At 46.9% G+C, this 16,019-nt stretch overlaps 1 protein-coding gene across 1 annotated transcript; it reads right to left on the bottom strand.

Moving 5' to 3' along the window:
- Window positions 1-683: 683 nt before the first annotated feature.
- Window positions 684-1,289, bottom strand: LOC144751949 (calpain small subunit 1-like). Its single transcript, XM_078639913.1, has one exon. It carries the CDS (start codon window positions 1,287-1,289, stop codon window positions 684-686), a length of 606 nt encoding a protein of 201 aa, XP_078496039.1.
- Window positions 1,290-16,019: the final 14,730 nt, after the last annotated feature.

The raw sequence follows: 16,019 nt of genomic DNA, 5'->3' as shown, positions 1-16,019 counted from the left end.
CTCCCTGTGTCACTCCTTTGGGTGGTTCATTGGGGTCCCTGCGATTCTATGTGCTCTAGGCATTGTGTCTATTGAAGTTGTTGTTATACCTTTTTTTAGTATATGCTTCGGTCTCCCCCTGGAGCCCGCTGTGAATTCTGCTATTTACTGCCGTTCTGTTGATTAAGTCTTGTGTGCTTTGTGCTCTAATCTCGTATAGAGATTAGTAGAGTGTGTTTAGTAATACATATATGTTTTTTATATAACACTTGTGTGGTTCTCCTTTCATTTGATTACTCAGGAGGTTCTGATCTGGTAAAACAAGCTGCTTTACATTCCTTCAAGACTTAGCCTGAAGGCTGCTCTCCATATTTACCACTAGGATAGCTTTCATAGAGGTTATGTTTAACCAAATCACCATAAGGGTTGTTTTGATTTGCTTTAATTTGATTTGAGAAAGTTTTATATAGCGCTAGCTAGACCTGGAGGTATCAGAGCTCTTTACCAGAGGTTTGTTGCATTACAAGGTACATCTAAAAGGTTTTATATAGCGCTGGCTAGACCGGGAGGTATCAGAGTGCTTTCCCAGAGGATCGTTGCGTTACAAGTTATATCAGTTACAATAGCGTAGTAAGGTACAGTAAACAACAAGCATTTGCAATGCAATAGGTCTCCCAGTAATTAAGTTTGAGCTTTTGCCATTGCTAAATTACCAGCATTTGTTGCAGCTGCTCATTGAGCTGAAACCCAGCAGCCTGCAGGGCTGTTGGTATTTCGGAACTCCTGATGAAGCCTTCCTGATTGCGGTCGAAACTTTTGAACACGCACTGCCACTTCTTGATGTTGTTCCATAGGTACTTGAACTGGTCAAAGCCCAGCTTCCCCGTGCCATCACTGTCCATGACAGCCACCATGCTACGGCATGAGTCCAGGCTAAAGCCTTCGGTCCTCAGGTCTTGGTGTCGAGTAACCACCTTGTTCAGGATGTTCATCAGCTCCGTTGGGGAAACCTCCATGTCCTCCCCGGCCAGCTGCAGGAAGAGGCGGCGGAATTGGCGGACTTCTGGGCTTTCATTGGCTTCCACATTGGTAAAATTGCTGCGGGGAGGAGGTGGGGTCTCAGGGTTGTAGCTTGCTGCTGCTTCACTGATGATGTTAATAATTCCTCCGAGAATGCCACCGGCACCACCAAAACCCCCTTCACCACCTCCCCCTCCTCCACCTCTACGGCTCCCACCAGCAACACTGCCGCCACCACCTCCACCACTGCTGCCACCCTGGCGGGGTATCAACCCTCCAATTACGTTCATGGTGCCACCTGCCTGGCCACCTATGATATTTCCCCGAGTGCCTGTTTCACGAGGAACATTTTGACTGGGTTGGTGGTGGTCGTAAGGCCGTCTCTGAGGGGTCGCCGAAGGGCTTTGCTGGATCCCGGGGCGAAGCAGCGTTTTCCTCTCCGCCTGCCTCTGTACACTGGAACGGGCTGCTCCGCCTCGATGCGTTCTTGTTCGCCTGCCAACTGCATGAAAGTGGGAGCTCAGAGTCACCGACCCGACCCTCCATTCCCGCCCATGTCTGTGCTGCCAAGAGACGAGCCGAGCAGGGCGCCTCCGCCGCACGAATTAAAGGGGCACCTCCTCGCCCTGACTGGAAGTTTGTGTCTGTCAAGAAATGATGAACTGCGTCTGCAGAAGAGATCGCTCTTGGTCCAGTGATGGTGCCGAGGTCTGTCTATCGATCTTGTGCTGATTCTTGTAATTTAGCAGTAATGCATACACTGTCTTGTTGTAGTCCAGGGATGTACTTTTAAAATCATACACGTATTATTTTCTATTTAAGGATCCATTAGCCGCTCACTCCGGGGAACAGCTGGTCCCATAGGAAGCTGCCAACTGCTCTGGCCCTGGGACTAGGGATGTGAGAAGTGCTGCAGCATCACCATTTAAAATCCGAATGCTCCCCAGATGCGCTGCAATGTCCTGCCGTGTGATGAACTACAAAATGACGTCATAGCGTAGACGTTTGTAGTTCGCAATCCGGAAGCCCACGCACGCGCCCACGGATGGCCAGAGAAGCAGTGCTGGTGACGCGGGGCTCCCATGCCCGAGGGAGAGCCCCGCGGAGTCTGCAGAACTCAACAAAGCCGGTAAGTGGGGCTTAGTTGGAGGGGGGAGGGAGGGTGCGCTTCTGTGTGTGTGTGCAGCAGCGGCGGCAGCGGCAGGGGGTCAGTATGTGTGTGCGTGCGTGTGTGTAGGTGCACTCGTGTGTGTGTGTGTCTGTTTCTGCGCATGCGTGCAGGGGGAGGTGTGGCTGTGTGGCAGCTTTCCAGGAGAGGAGACAGGAGCTGGCCACAGCGAGCGCGTTCGCGTGCGCGTAGCCCGCTCCATTCCCTGCACGTGGCCAGCTCCTGTCCCCTCTCCTGGGAAGCAGAGTCACTCACAATCGGTCTCTGGAGAGACCGCGCTTTCGCGCGGTTCAACGCCAGGAGACCTAAAAATGGAGATTGAGAGGCTTCCATTGAAGCAAGATGAGCAGAAGGCCCCTATTGTCTTCAGAAAGGGATGTTTGTCATTGTGGCGATGTCCAATTTATTTTGTAGAGAATTAATCCAAAGGTCTGTGTTGAGAGTGGAAAGTAGGAGGTTAGTTTTGAGGGACCGTTCCTACATCTAACCTCTGACCCCTAGGTGGGGTGGGTATGATACAGGATGCCCACATACACTACCAGTTTAGTAAGGTAATGAGGTTGCAGGCCTAGGTATAAAATTGGTTCTTAAATGAGGAAACGCCTCAACCTCTAGTCTATGCAGCATTGACGTCAAACAGTTCATTCCATTTGAGACGTCACATTCTAAATTCTACCTGAAATAAAAGGAACAAGCCAAAGAACAGAATATATCAGCAGAGTAAAGAGAGAAAATATCATTGTAATAACAAATAACAGAAATAAATAAATAAATATAGAGAGGAGGAGAAACAAATAACACAAGGAGTCGTTAAGGGAAGGTTAATTGAAGAATAAGAAGCAAGAACATCTCTCGGGGAGGCGATGACAGTCTATGCAGAAGGCAGAGAGGGAGTCAGCGAGGTCCTAATTATAAGGCCAGCTAGCTATGCCAATGCACTAATGCTGCTGGATAGCAAGTACCGCTTGAAGTGTGTTGTTGAGGCAGCGGGAGGGCACATCAAAGCTTACCTATTGATTTGGCTAGAGATTCTCCAATACAGAGCCCCCTCCCCACCTAGAAACAGAATAATGTTCACAAAGGCAAACTATTTTTCAGAACCTTGATTGTTTTGTTCGCCTCTGTAGGTATGGTCTAGAGGTCAAGGCTCACTATGAGGGGTGGTATGAGAGCTGCCTCCAGATACTCTATGCAAAAGGAAGATTTGATGGACGGAATGCTGAACAATGTCAAAGATTCACCCCAGTATAGAGATCTGGGCCTAAATCCGTCGTTTTTAGCTCCCCATGTCATTCCAGTTTAAACCCAGCCATATGCAAATCAATCCCGCACGCGCCCACGGATGGCCAGAGAAGCAGTGCTGGTGACGCGGGGCTCCCATGCCCGAGGGAGAGCCCCACGGAGTCTGCAGAACTCAACAAAGCCGGTAAGTGGGGCTTAGTTGGAGCGGGGAGGGAGGATGCGCTTATGTGTGTGTGTGTGTGCAGTGGCCGGGGGTCTGTATGTTTGTGCGTGCGTGTGTGTAGGTACGCTTGTGTGTGTGTGTGTGTCTCTATTTCTGCGCATGCGTGCCGGGGGTAGTGTGGCTGTGTAGCAGCTTTCCAGGAGAGGAGACAGGAGCTGGCCACAGCGAGCGCGTCCGCGTGCGCGTGGCCCGCTCCATTCCCTGCGCGTGGCCAGCTCCTGTCCCCTCTCCTGGGAAGAAGAGTCACTTACAATAGGTCTCTGGCGAGACCGCGCTTTCGCGCAGTTCAACGCCAGGAGACCTAAAAACGAAGTTGCGAGAATTCGTAGGAAAGGAGGGGAGGAAGGAGCCATAGCAGGGAGACGAGGAAGAACGGTGCCCAATATCTGGCTGGGTAGGTGACAGGGAACCAGGGCCAATCTCCTCAATAGCTGTCTAGAAGCTCCACCGGGCATCAGCAGAAGTCTTCACAAGGGCCTCTAAAGTCTTCATCTGGGAGGGGGGGGTCACATTCAAACAAGTGTAAAGGCAAAAATAAACCTTGGTGTCATATCTGTAAAGAGAAGGCCCATTGGGCAAAATATGCTAATTGTCCAAGGGCCAAGAAATATACTCCAGCCACCACTGCCCCTAAGGCAACTGTTCCCCCTAGTTCAGTTCAAAGTGGTGGTACACAGAATAAGGAGGTAGTAGGGTTAACCCTAGGATCTGAGATGGATTCTGGCCTAGTCAGAATTCCAACTCAGGCTGTGTTAGTATGTGATGGAGGCATGGATATTGCCTCCTTATTTATGGTAAGGAGGCCATGGCATACAGGGACACAGGTGAAAGTGTCCTAATGGTGACAAAAGATCTTGTGGACCCTGAACAGATCATACTTGGTGAGATATACCAAGTGACCAATGCAAGCACTGTCAGGACAGTCCATTCCTTGGCAGTTGTGTATTTCACCTGGGGAGGGGTAACTAGTGCCTAAGAAAGTTGTGGAAGTGCAGACCTCACTGTAGAATGCTTATTGGGCAATGATTTGGAGACTTCAGCATGGGTTGAAGTGGAACTCAGGACACATGCAGAAATGCTGTGCATCCCAGCAGATGTGTTTGCCATCACAAGGTCACAGGCAAAAATGTCTGCCACTGAACAGGCCATGGATCATGGAATAATGGACCAGGTGCCTTCCAAGAGAAGGAGCAGTATGGGTAAGGCATTGTCTTCCTCTTGAGGGAGATGATTGTAGTCCTGAAGTAGGAACTGTCTCGGAGGAACTTGAACCTGATCAGGTTGAGTTATTGGGAACAGGGGGCCCTTCCAGGGCAGATCTGAGACAGGAGCAGCTGATCTGCCCCTCTCTTGAACCTCTCAGACAGCAAGCTGCTGCTGACGCTGCTGGGAGTGCCAGTGGGTCCCACAGGATCTACTGGGATGATGGACTCTTATACTCAGAGGGTGGTGCCAACAGGAGGTTGGTTATACCTCTGAAGTTTAGGTGCTTCCTATTGACACTGGCACATTATATCCCATTAGCAGGGCACTTAGGCCAAAACAAGACATGGGACAGACGTGTTCCTCCCTTTCATTGGCCTCACATGTCAGAGGAAACAAATAAGTTTGGTCGCTCCTGTATTACTTGTCAAGCAAGTGGTAAGGCAGGTGGTGCTACAAAGGCCCCACTGATTCCACTACCTGTGGTGTGGGTTCCCTTTGAGAGGGTAGGGATTGACATTTTTGGTCCCATGGATCCTCAACCTGCCTCTGGGCACATTGTCATACTAGTGGTGGTGGACCATGTCACTAGGTATCCAGAAGCAATTCCACTTAGGCCTACTACAGCTCCTGTTGTGGCTAGAGCCCTCCTGTGAATATTTTCCAGAGTGGGTTTTCCTAAGGAGGTAGTATCAGACAGATTTGCAAACTTTATGTATGGTTACCTGACTGCTATGTGGAAGGAGTGTGGAATACATTACAAATGTATAACCCCTTATCACCCACAATGCAATGGGTTAGTTGAGAGGTTCAACAAAAACCTCAAGGGCATGATTAAAGGTCTCCTTGAAAAGCTCAGGCGTAGATGGGACATCCTTTTGCCATGCCTTCTCTTTGCCTACAGAGAGGTTCCTAAGAAGGGGGTTGGTTACAGCCCTTTTGATCTTCTGTTTGGACATCCAGTTAGGGGTCCTTTATGTCTAGTGAAGGAGGGATGGGAGTTACCTCTCAAACCCCCTAAGCAGGATATTGTGAACTATGTACTTGGTCTCTGCTCCAGGATGGCTGAGTACAAGAAGAAGGCATCCAAAAATCTTGAGGCTAGCCAGGAATTGCAAGAGACCTGGCATGACCATAGGGTGCTCCATGTGAACTGGCTCAAGCCATATGTGGACAGGGCAGACATGGGCTTGGTCATGGCTACTGATGAGGGACAGTAGGAAGAGAGTGATCCACTCCCTGACCTGCTCTCACAGAACCCTCATTATGGTTCAGTTGATGGTGCAGCCTTCTCAGGCAGCCTCACTGACCGGCAGCAAATTGATTGTAGGCAAGTCCTGAATCAGTTCAGACACATGTTTTCACTGACTCCAAGTCAAACTACCTGGTGCAATCATGAAGTGGACACCGGTGACAGTCTGCCTGTTAAAATAGGATTTACAGGCAACCTGGCCATGTCAGGGACTGTATCAGGCCTGAAATCCAGAAAATGTTGGAGCTGGGAGTAATTAAGCCCTCAGATAGCCGTTGGGTTAGTCCAGTAATATTGGTACCAAAATCTCACTCCCAGGGTGGTAAGAGAGAGATGAGGTTCTGTGTTGACTACGAGGGTCTTAATGCAGTCACTAGGACTGATGCCCATCCAATACCCAAGGCCGATGAACTTATACATACTTTGGCCTCAGCCAAGTTTCTGAGAACATTTGAACCTGACAGCTGGTTACTGGCAAAATAGCTGAGGATGCAAAACCAAAAACAGCATTTTCAACCCTTAGTGGGCACTACCAATTTGTGGTGATGCTCTTTGGCTCAACCTGGGAGGATCACCTTAGAAATGTTTTAGAGGCTCTGCAAAAAGCAGGTCTCACTATCAAGGCTACCAAGTGCCAGATAGGGTAGAGTAGGGTTGTATACTTAGGCCACCTTGTGGGTGGAGGTCAGGTTCAACCATTGCAGAGCAAAATCCTCAGAATCATGGACTGGGTTGCTCCAACAACCCAAACTCAGGTCAGAGCTTTCTTTGGCCTGACTGGGTATTACAGTAGGTTTGTCAAAGAATATGGATCTATAGTGATCCCTTTGAATGATCTAACTTCCAAAAGAATGCCTAAGAATGTTCCGTGGACAGTTAGCTGTCAAAAGGTATTTGATTTTCTGAAGCAGGCCATGTGCACTGCTCCCATTCTGCAAAGTCCTGACTATTCCAAACAGTTCATGTTCAAACTGATGCATCTGAGTTGGGGGTAGGGACTGTGTTGTCACAACTGAATGAAGAGTGTCAGGATCAGCCAGCAGCTTTTATTAGCAGACGGTTGACCACGAGAGAGATATGTTGGTCAGCTACTGAGAGGGAAGCCTTTGCTGTGGTTTGGGCCTAGAAGAAGCTGAGGCTATACTTGTTTGGCACTCACTTCCCTGTTCAGACAGACCACAAGACCCTCTTATGGCTAAAACAGATGAAGGGTGAGATCCCCAAACTTTTTGAGGTGGTCCATTTCCCTACAGGGGATGGACTATAAAGTGGATCATAGACCTCAGAGTATCCATGCCAATGTAGATGAGCTCTCAAGATGTTTTCGCTTAGAACATGAAGACTCAACTGGTCAAGGTTAGTTTAATGTCCCTATGTTTGGGGGGGGGGGGTGTTTCGGAGTATAGGATCTGCCTCTTAAGGTTACCCTCACTTTTTGCTGATGTATCACTGTTTTTGACTCAGACTGACTGGGATCCTGCTATTCAGAACCCCAGTCTATCTGTTTTCTCCTGTTTTGATTGCATGTACTTTAGGTACACTCCAGATTGGATACTGGGATACCCTTATCAGTCCCTAGTATATGGTACACCATGTACCCAGGACATAGATATCCCAGATGCCTCGAGGGGTTGAAGCATTTATTGTGCCACCCCTGAGAGGCCATTCAAAATTACACCACAGGTCTGCTACTGCAGCCTGTGTAAGGTGGTGCATGCACCCCTTACTTACATATAGGTTCCCTATATCTATTCTAAATCACTACACATATAAACCTATTAGTCACCCCTATGGAAGGCCTTAACAATCCTGAAGGCAGGGTGCTGGGTTTTATGTGAGAGGGTGACCTTGCATGAATAGAGCCCCTCTGCAGCCATCATAACCTATCCTCAGGGGTTGTATGTGATGCAGCCAACCATATATATTTCAGCTATTTGCTCCTGCTCTGGCACAAAACTGGCCTAGCCACCCCTCAGTCCTCTCCCACCCATAGGAGGGTCCCTAGAGTTAGTCCAACCCCTTCCCTGGGTATAAAGTGGGAAACCTGATTACAGGACTTTGGATTAAACTCTGCAAGCAGAAACCAAGTACTATGACGGTCTACACTTCGCTGGGCGACAGAAGAATCTCCCTTGGAGTAAAGGAGTTACTCCCCTGCAGCAGCAGGTACCTAAAAGCATCTGACCGGTTTGCATCTTCCGAGCTCCTGAGGATTCTGAAGATTTCTGCAATACAGGAGGTGGGTTCCCAAGTGCCTCTCAGGTCGATCTGCTCTCTCAAGAATCCTGAGACCAGTATCCCTTGTGGGGACCGTGCAACCCGAACCCCTGTGCACCGTGTACTTTTGCAGCAGTTCATGCATTTTGGCAATCCCAGAGGCTATGCTTTGGACTACGTGTAGTACCAACCAGAGCAGTATTTCCACCGAAGATCTCTGGCCTCCACTCCACGAGTGATCTGGTGCTTTTTTATTCCGTTTTAGGTCCCTTCGCATTCCAGGTATGTTGGCTTGTGGGTCCTGTCGAGGGTCACTTTGATTTTTTGTGGGCTTCCCTGGTTTCTCCAGACTGTCCCTGACTCCCCATAGCTTGGAGAGTCTCCTGGACGTCGCTGGTCCTCACCGTAACCTGTTTCCTCTTCCCGCATGGGTTGCCAAGGCTTGTTGGTGTTCAATCCGGACACTGACCACTCAGCACTCGACATCCTTTGTGGGACAGCTCACCTCTGGACTGGACAGGTATGTTGGCTTGTGGGTCCTGTCGAGGGTCACTTTGATTTTTTGTGGGCTTCCCTGGTTTCTCCAGACTGTCCCTGACTCCCCATAGCTTGGAGAGTCTCCTGGACGTCGCTGGTCCTCACCGTAACCTGTTTCCTCTTCCCGCATGGGTTGCCAAGGCTTGTTGGTGTTCAATCCGGACACTGACCACTCAGCACTCGACATCCTTTGTGGGACAGCTCACCTCTGGACTTTGGTCATCGTCGAAGTCTCCTGGTCCCAAAAGCTGCAGAGTAAAGCATCCTATCTTCACACCTAAAGCACCCTACATCAGTGGGCATTCGTCTACCGAGCCCCTGGTCACCCTGAAGTGACGCAGACTCTGTCCCATCTACTTTCAGGTTCTTCTCATCTCAGATCCAGGCTTGGATTCCACCAGACACTTCTCATTTTCCAGGCAGCAGCACTTCTATGCATAACGCCATTGAAAACGACAGGGGTTTCCGACACCACTTGACCCCTATGCACCCGGCTCCTCTGGGATAGGTAACACAGGTACTTCAGTACTCTCATAGGTGCTGGCCTTACAGCCTTCTATGTTCCAAAGGGTTTGCTTGAAGTCCTCTCCGAAGTATCCTTAAACTGTAATTTTCCAACCACGACTTTCCCATAGAGTTGTACGGAAAACGTGTCTGTGTTCTCACACTGCACCCGTCCTCTGTGGGCTCCCTGTGTCACTCCTTTGGGTGGTTTCTTGGGGTCCCAGCAATTCTTTGTGCTCTAGGCACTGTGTCTATTGAATTCGTTGTTGTTATACAATTTTTTTAGTATATGGTTCCGTCTCCCCCTGGAGCCCGCTAAATATTGTGCTATTTACTGCCGTTCTATTGATTAAGTATTGTGTGCTTTGTGCTCTAATCTCGTATAGAGATTAGGCGAGAGTGTTTAGTAATAAATACATATTGTTTATATAACACTTGTATGGTTCTTCTTTCATTTGATTACTCAGGAGGTTCTGATCTGGCAAAACAAGCTGCTTTACATTCCTTCAAGACTTAGCCTGAAGGCGGCTCTCCATAGCCACCACTAGGATAGTTTTGATGAAGGTTATCTTTAACCTAATCACCATAAGGTTCGTTTGGACTGCTACAAGGTGCCCACTTTAACTAGTAGACAGCATATACCAGGCCAACTTCTCACAAGCGTAACACATGCCTGAAGATGAAAGACTGGTAAAAGATTCTGAATAGTTTTTAGCCATGCCTATGACACTGACGCCATGTCTACTTGCCCCACCTCTATTGTGCACAGCATCACGGTTTCCTTACTTTTTTTTATGCACTTCCACAGCAAGGTGTCTCCAAGGTGTAGCTCGTGAGTGAGCAGTATCTCTCCAGCTACCTGCAAGTAGCTCTCCAGGGTGCCTCCCAGCCTCCTGATCTAAAAGATTTTCCATTGTGAATATTGTATGCATACCAGCATTCAATAGTATTTATACATGATGAAAACATATGTGTATTTTCAGGCCTCATGTGCTGATGTTTGGAGAAAAAATGGCTGAATTTAAAGAAGATGCATTTAAAGCTATTTCATTTGGATAGATTTATTACTCATATTACCTTCATGCCAGGGGAATTGCAGCAATGTCTCCTATGTATTACCCTTGTAGAATCATTTGCAAACAGCCAAAGTGTTTGCAGACATTGTGCTATGCAAAACAAGTAGAGAGAAATGTAGAAATGGGCATTCTGTTCTTTGTTAGAGGTAATTTTAAAGCAAATTTGTCAGCTCCCCAAACAAATAAATCTCCCAGAAATAACATGGACTCACAAGGAAATGGTTGCTTTTCAGCAAGGTATAGATATTTAGAGCTCTATAGCTCTGATACCAATGCTAACCTTCCTTTGTGAACAGCAACACCATATTTATTATTGTTTTTTTCTAAAAAGCTTTTCTTGTGTATATGTGTTTTTTTTTTTTTTTACAGGTTATGATGCTGTAGTGCAGCTGGCGGTTGATGCGGTACAGCAAATCCTAGTGGCTCAAGACGCAGTGACTAGCATATCGCATAATCTGGCACTTGCAAGTAAATAAAATGGGTCCTGGTGTAAACGCTATGTAAGCATCAATGCTGACAGTCCAAAACCCCATAGAGGTCCTCAAGTAGCGGTCTTTAGAGAGCAGGCCAAATTCTTGTACTATACTGTGAAATATGAGGCATACAAGGTAAGCATGCAGCCACAAAAGATAGAACGACGAGCCAAGGAGGGGTCTAAAAAAGAAAGTCTACAACGCCAACAGGCGGTCCTGCTACAAAGAAAGGGGCACCGCAAAGGAACATATTAGATGTGTTTTTTGCAAAATGCAGAGTCAAGAGAACACTAATGTCTTTTTCAGGGGAGGCTTCTCCATTAAGGCAGGCGAGCATTGCTCCACTGCTTTAAAGCAGTGCAAAGGAAAAATAAAATGATAATACTGGAATCTTATCCTTTTATTTTGAGTACTACAGCTGCACAGCAGCTATGTTGTTAGGGCAGGGAAGGGCTGGGGTCCCCTTACATTGAGGCAGAAGGAGTGATAGCTGCACGTTAAGTCGTCTTGGGCTGGCCAACCATCATGCGTACTTTGAATGTTCTGCCCAGGCTGTATTGTACAGCCTGGTGGAGAACAGGCATAGCCTCCTATTCCCTCTCTGAGCACCAAACCACGTCGCTCAGCCCAATCAAAGCAATGCATGTAAGCATTGTGACTGCTCAGAGGATTCTGGGAGGCTGGGTGCTGCCTGGTTTCTGCTGGTGGAGAGACGGCTGTTTCTGAGGGCGACAACCAGGTAACTTTTCTTTCTTTTTTTTCTCTAAGCCCCCAACCTTATACTACCCTTCCTCTCAAACCACCCCGCCACTGGTCTTTTTCTCTCAAACAGCTTGTTCTTCCATCATACAGTAAGGGGTATAAAATGTGATGTAGAAGTTCGACAGGAGGGGGATTGGTCAAGGGACTGTAAACAGTTGTACAGGCCCTTTTTTTCATCTTTCTCATATATCTTTACTTCGTAGAACCATCACAAAAGATCTCTGGAGAAGTCCCCATGAGTCTAAGTGGACATAGATGCCTCTAAAGGACATCACCTAGACCCATCAAAACGCCTAGACGTCAACAACTGGTGAGAGCTTCCAGACAAAACAGGTGTTGGCTCTGCAAAGAGCTGTTATAGACCCGGTACTGACTTTAACCCATACACCACTCTACAAGTAAAGCCTACAACCAGTACATTGAACACTCCTACAGAAACTCCACGTCTGCCTAGGGCACTTTCAGCGGCAGAAAGACAACAGCAAGGATTGTGTAAAACAATTGAAGGGGATCTCCAGCTATGCAAAAAAACAAAAGCAAATTGCCTTTACTTAAATATTCGGAAGAAGAAGCGGGCGGCTCCGGAGCTACAAACACTTCCTTTAGATCTATCCTTAAAAAATACCATTACACCCCAGGCAGGTCGCAATAATCTGCAGGTCTCTAAATGTTCAACGTCTGAGGCGCCTATTGCAGATGTGCTCCCCAGGGGACCATCCCCAAAACAGTCTATAATTATTGACCAGAGGCCTTGTGGCGCCAATCTTAAAAGTGATCAGGAAGAGCAGGACTCTTATTCTTTAAGTATAGGAATTCTCAGGGGACTGACAGGTGGCGGAGAGTTCTGAAACAACAACAGCATCCGCGCACAGTGTTCCTTTTTTAGGGCAGACCTTGACCTGCCGCAATTACCAGTACCCAGTCCCTGTGCATCCTACACCTCTGTTAACTAGAGCTATTATGATCAGCATTTAAGTTACCCATATCCGATGTCACCGGTTAGACCCTCAGGAGATTACGATCCCCCCAACCCCCCATCAAGTGTAAATCTACCATCACTCACCTCAATATCAGCTGCAGCCCGTGCAGGTAAGAGCGGTGGGGCTGGGTGTGGGGGTGATTTCTACAGATGATAAGAAGGGAAAAATAAATAAATAAATAATTTTCCCTCATCATCTTCCGTCAACCCCCCCCCCCACCCCCCCCCCCCGGCCCACCACTCTTACCTTCACAGGCCGCTCAATATACCCCAACAGTAGCTAAGGTTGGAGCAGATTTCAAAATTAGAGCTTTGAAGCAGCATCTAGCGGGGAACTGTCCTCCGTGAAACCCGGGCGCTTGCATTGGGACCTTGTTTTTTGATCCCCCAAAGGCCTGACCTTCAGGTAATGATGGTAACCAGAGAACTGTACTAGGTGTGCTACAAAGTAATATACACCCCACCCCAATTGCGATAGCTAATAACCCAGAATATAGGGTTTTAGACCAAAAAGACAGTACGAGGGACATATACCAAAGACATACAACAGCCTGTCATGAAACTAAAATCCAAGCTGAACTCTAAAACCTTAAAACTGGGGAAGGCAGGAAGCGAGAGCAGTTCCTTAAGAGATGCCCAGAGTGTGATACTTCAGAGGATGGAAAGGTGTAGAAAAGAGGTGATATAAGCTTCCGAATCAGCCGCTGCAGACATTTAAGTTATACCATTATGATTAGGCCCACAGCTCTCCCTAAAGAGCAACGGTTCCACATTTATTAATAAAGCAACCCACAGGCCAAAATATAAAAAGAAAATCCAAGATAAACTTACTAAAGCCCATCAGTTCTTAAGAGTCCTTAAGAACAAAAGCCAGCTAGGTCCCCTTTACCAAGGTCTAACCATATAGATCAGCTCGTTAGATCCCAAAACATAAATTTAGGATAGAACATCTGAAGTTATAGACATTTCAGGCACTCACTGGGTTAAGTTGAGAGACCCGGATACACTGAATACCCCGAAGGTCTCATTGCTGGGTCTGTAACCGAGGAATCGGGGAGGGTATGTTCAACAAATACTCCTAAGCAAGATCAAACAGGCTGTGGGAGGCTGTCTAAAAGTGGATGGCCCGGTAAGAAACAAACATGGGCTAATAGCGCCAAGCACCACAGACATTTATTCAGTAAATTAAAGAAAGACCGAATCTGTGCTACAAGTAGATTTAAAAATATGACTGTTCAAAACAAGAGTTATCCACCCCAAAAAGATTCACAGAAGAGCTTGCCATCCAACAAAATCCCCAAATCTGAGGATTCAGAACCTGTGTTTTTAGAGAGCATCAGAAGCTACAGCCACAGTGTAGAGAGATTTAACGCTACAGAGCATTACAAGGAATTCAGGTCTGTTAAACTAGAGTGCATAAACACTCAGAGAGCGGTTGTTACACAATGTGGGGCCTAATGTTTTCTTTGAACTATGCTTCCAGGGACAAGGCATTGACAATCCCTTGTTCACCAGATGAACGCCGCATGATGGGGTTGATGCTTTGGAATTTCTAGAAAACCTCTCTAATCTTTTACAGAGTAAAGCAGAAATAGTAGAAAATTGGACCTTTGGAGTCATCAACCTCGTTGTTCATGAGGGGTGTGTTTCCAGACATTTAACGAGCATCTTGTAGGGTAAAATCATTGGAAAGAAAGAACGTTGGTTGCTCAACTTTAACAACGGGTCATCCAAAACGTGTTTGGAGGCTAGATTTGAGGGGTTAATGCTGGATTGCAGCCCCCAAAGTGGTTATTATGCATAGAGCAGCGGAAGCCCATGCAACGTTTGAAATACTGCATGAAAGACTGGTCTGGTTTGGGGAGATAGGGCTTTTTAAGAACTATTTGGGGGTTACTGTGAAAGTTCTTTACCTCAACTGTTCTTGGAAGTACTTCATAACTGGGGAGCATGTGAAAACAAGGTTGTTTATGTTCTCCATCATGAAAATCACTTTTATGGCATCTTGAACCTGAAGGGTTTTCTAGGAGGCAAGTATGCGTGCTCCCATTGCGGACATATTTACCACACGCAGCCAACTTACCATTGTGAAATGCACTGTAAACAGTGTCAAAGGGACAGTTGCAATGTCATTGATGATCAGAAGGTGAGATGTTGCACACGTAATCTATTGTGTCACTTGCAAAACTGCTTGAGCATACACAACCGTTTATTCGGTGCATCCTTAAAACAGACTGTAGGAAATGTGGGCACTATGTAGTGACAATCACATTTGTAAAGACATGAAATGTCCCAGGTGTAAGGCGTCTTTCCAGGAGGGAACATAACACGTGTGTTACATGGTTAAAGGGAGGCCCAGAACAAGACAGAAGACTACATAGTGTTCGATATAGAGTGTACACAAGAGGCAGGTGTGCACCAGCCTGACTATATTTACGCTCATCATCTAACTGCCGATGACAATTGGGAGTTTGAAGGCTGTTAATGTGTGAAAGATTTCCTCAACACTTTCATTGAGACAAAATTCAAAGGGTACACTCTGATGGCTCACAACTTAAAAGCTTATGACTCATACTTTATTTTGCAAAATATGATTTGTGAAAAGATGCCTGGAGAACTCATAGCCCAGGGCTTCAAACTGATGCAGTTAACGGCTGTGCCTGTATAAATAAGGTTCATAGATACCTTGAATTTTTTTCCCCTGAAATTGAGCATGTTGCCAAAAGCCTTTGGTTTTCGACGGTATAAAGGTTATTTCCCCCACTTTTTTAAACACCTTTGGAGAATCAGAATTATGAGGGCCCCATGCCTCGGCCTGACATCTACAATGTCGAGTATATGATGTCTGAGGAGAAAGAGAGCTTTTAATGGTGATATGGTGAAAACCACAAGAAATGAGTTTAATTTTTACCCCCTTGCATGCTGCCGCGATTCTGCTCCTGTGCTGAAGATTTCAGCGCGGGTGCGGTCATGACGGCCCCCAGCCGTCATCAGCACACTAGCACTGTAGTGCATGACGGCTGGGGGCCGTCATCAGCATGCAAGGGGTTAAACCGAGTTGAAAGCGTACTGTTAGACAGATGTAATTATCTTGCGAAAAGCTTACAATCGCTTCATAGACCTTGTGGTAGAGATGACTAAAAAGGAAAGGGTTTTGAAACCCAACACAACCAAAATGACAAATTCAATCGACCCTTTTCAACACATTAAGCTGGCTTCCATGTGTATGTCTATCAACATGAAAATAACAAAAAAGGGGAGAGAGAGTTATCGTATGGATTCGTTCTCCCTAGTTGAGTATGTATAAACAATAAGAATCCACCTGTAAATTGAGTGTTCCCTACAGTGGTGGGGAGCACCCAGTGTTTGTAAAATACCCCTCAC

Source organism: Lissotriton helveticus, chromosome 4_2 (assembly GCF_964261635.1).
Source record: "Lissotriton helveticus chromosome 4_2, aLisHel1.1, whole genome shotgun sequence".
Taxonomy (NCBI): Eukaryota; Metazoa; Chordata; class Amphibia; order Caudata; family Salamandridae; genus Lissotriton; species Lissotriton helveticus.
Note: the sequence above shows the minus strand (reverse complement) of the source record. Positions and strands in the feature narration are given on the sequence as shown.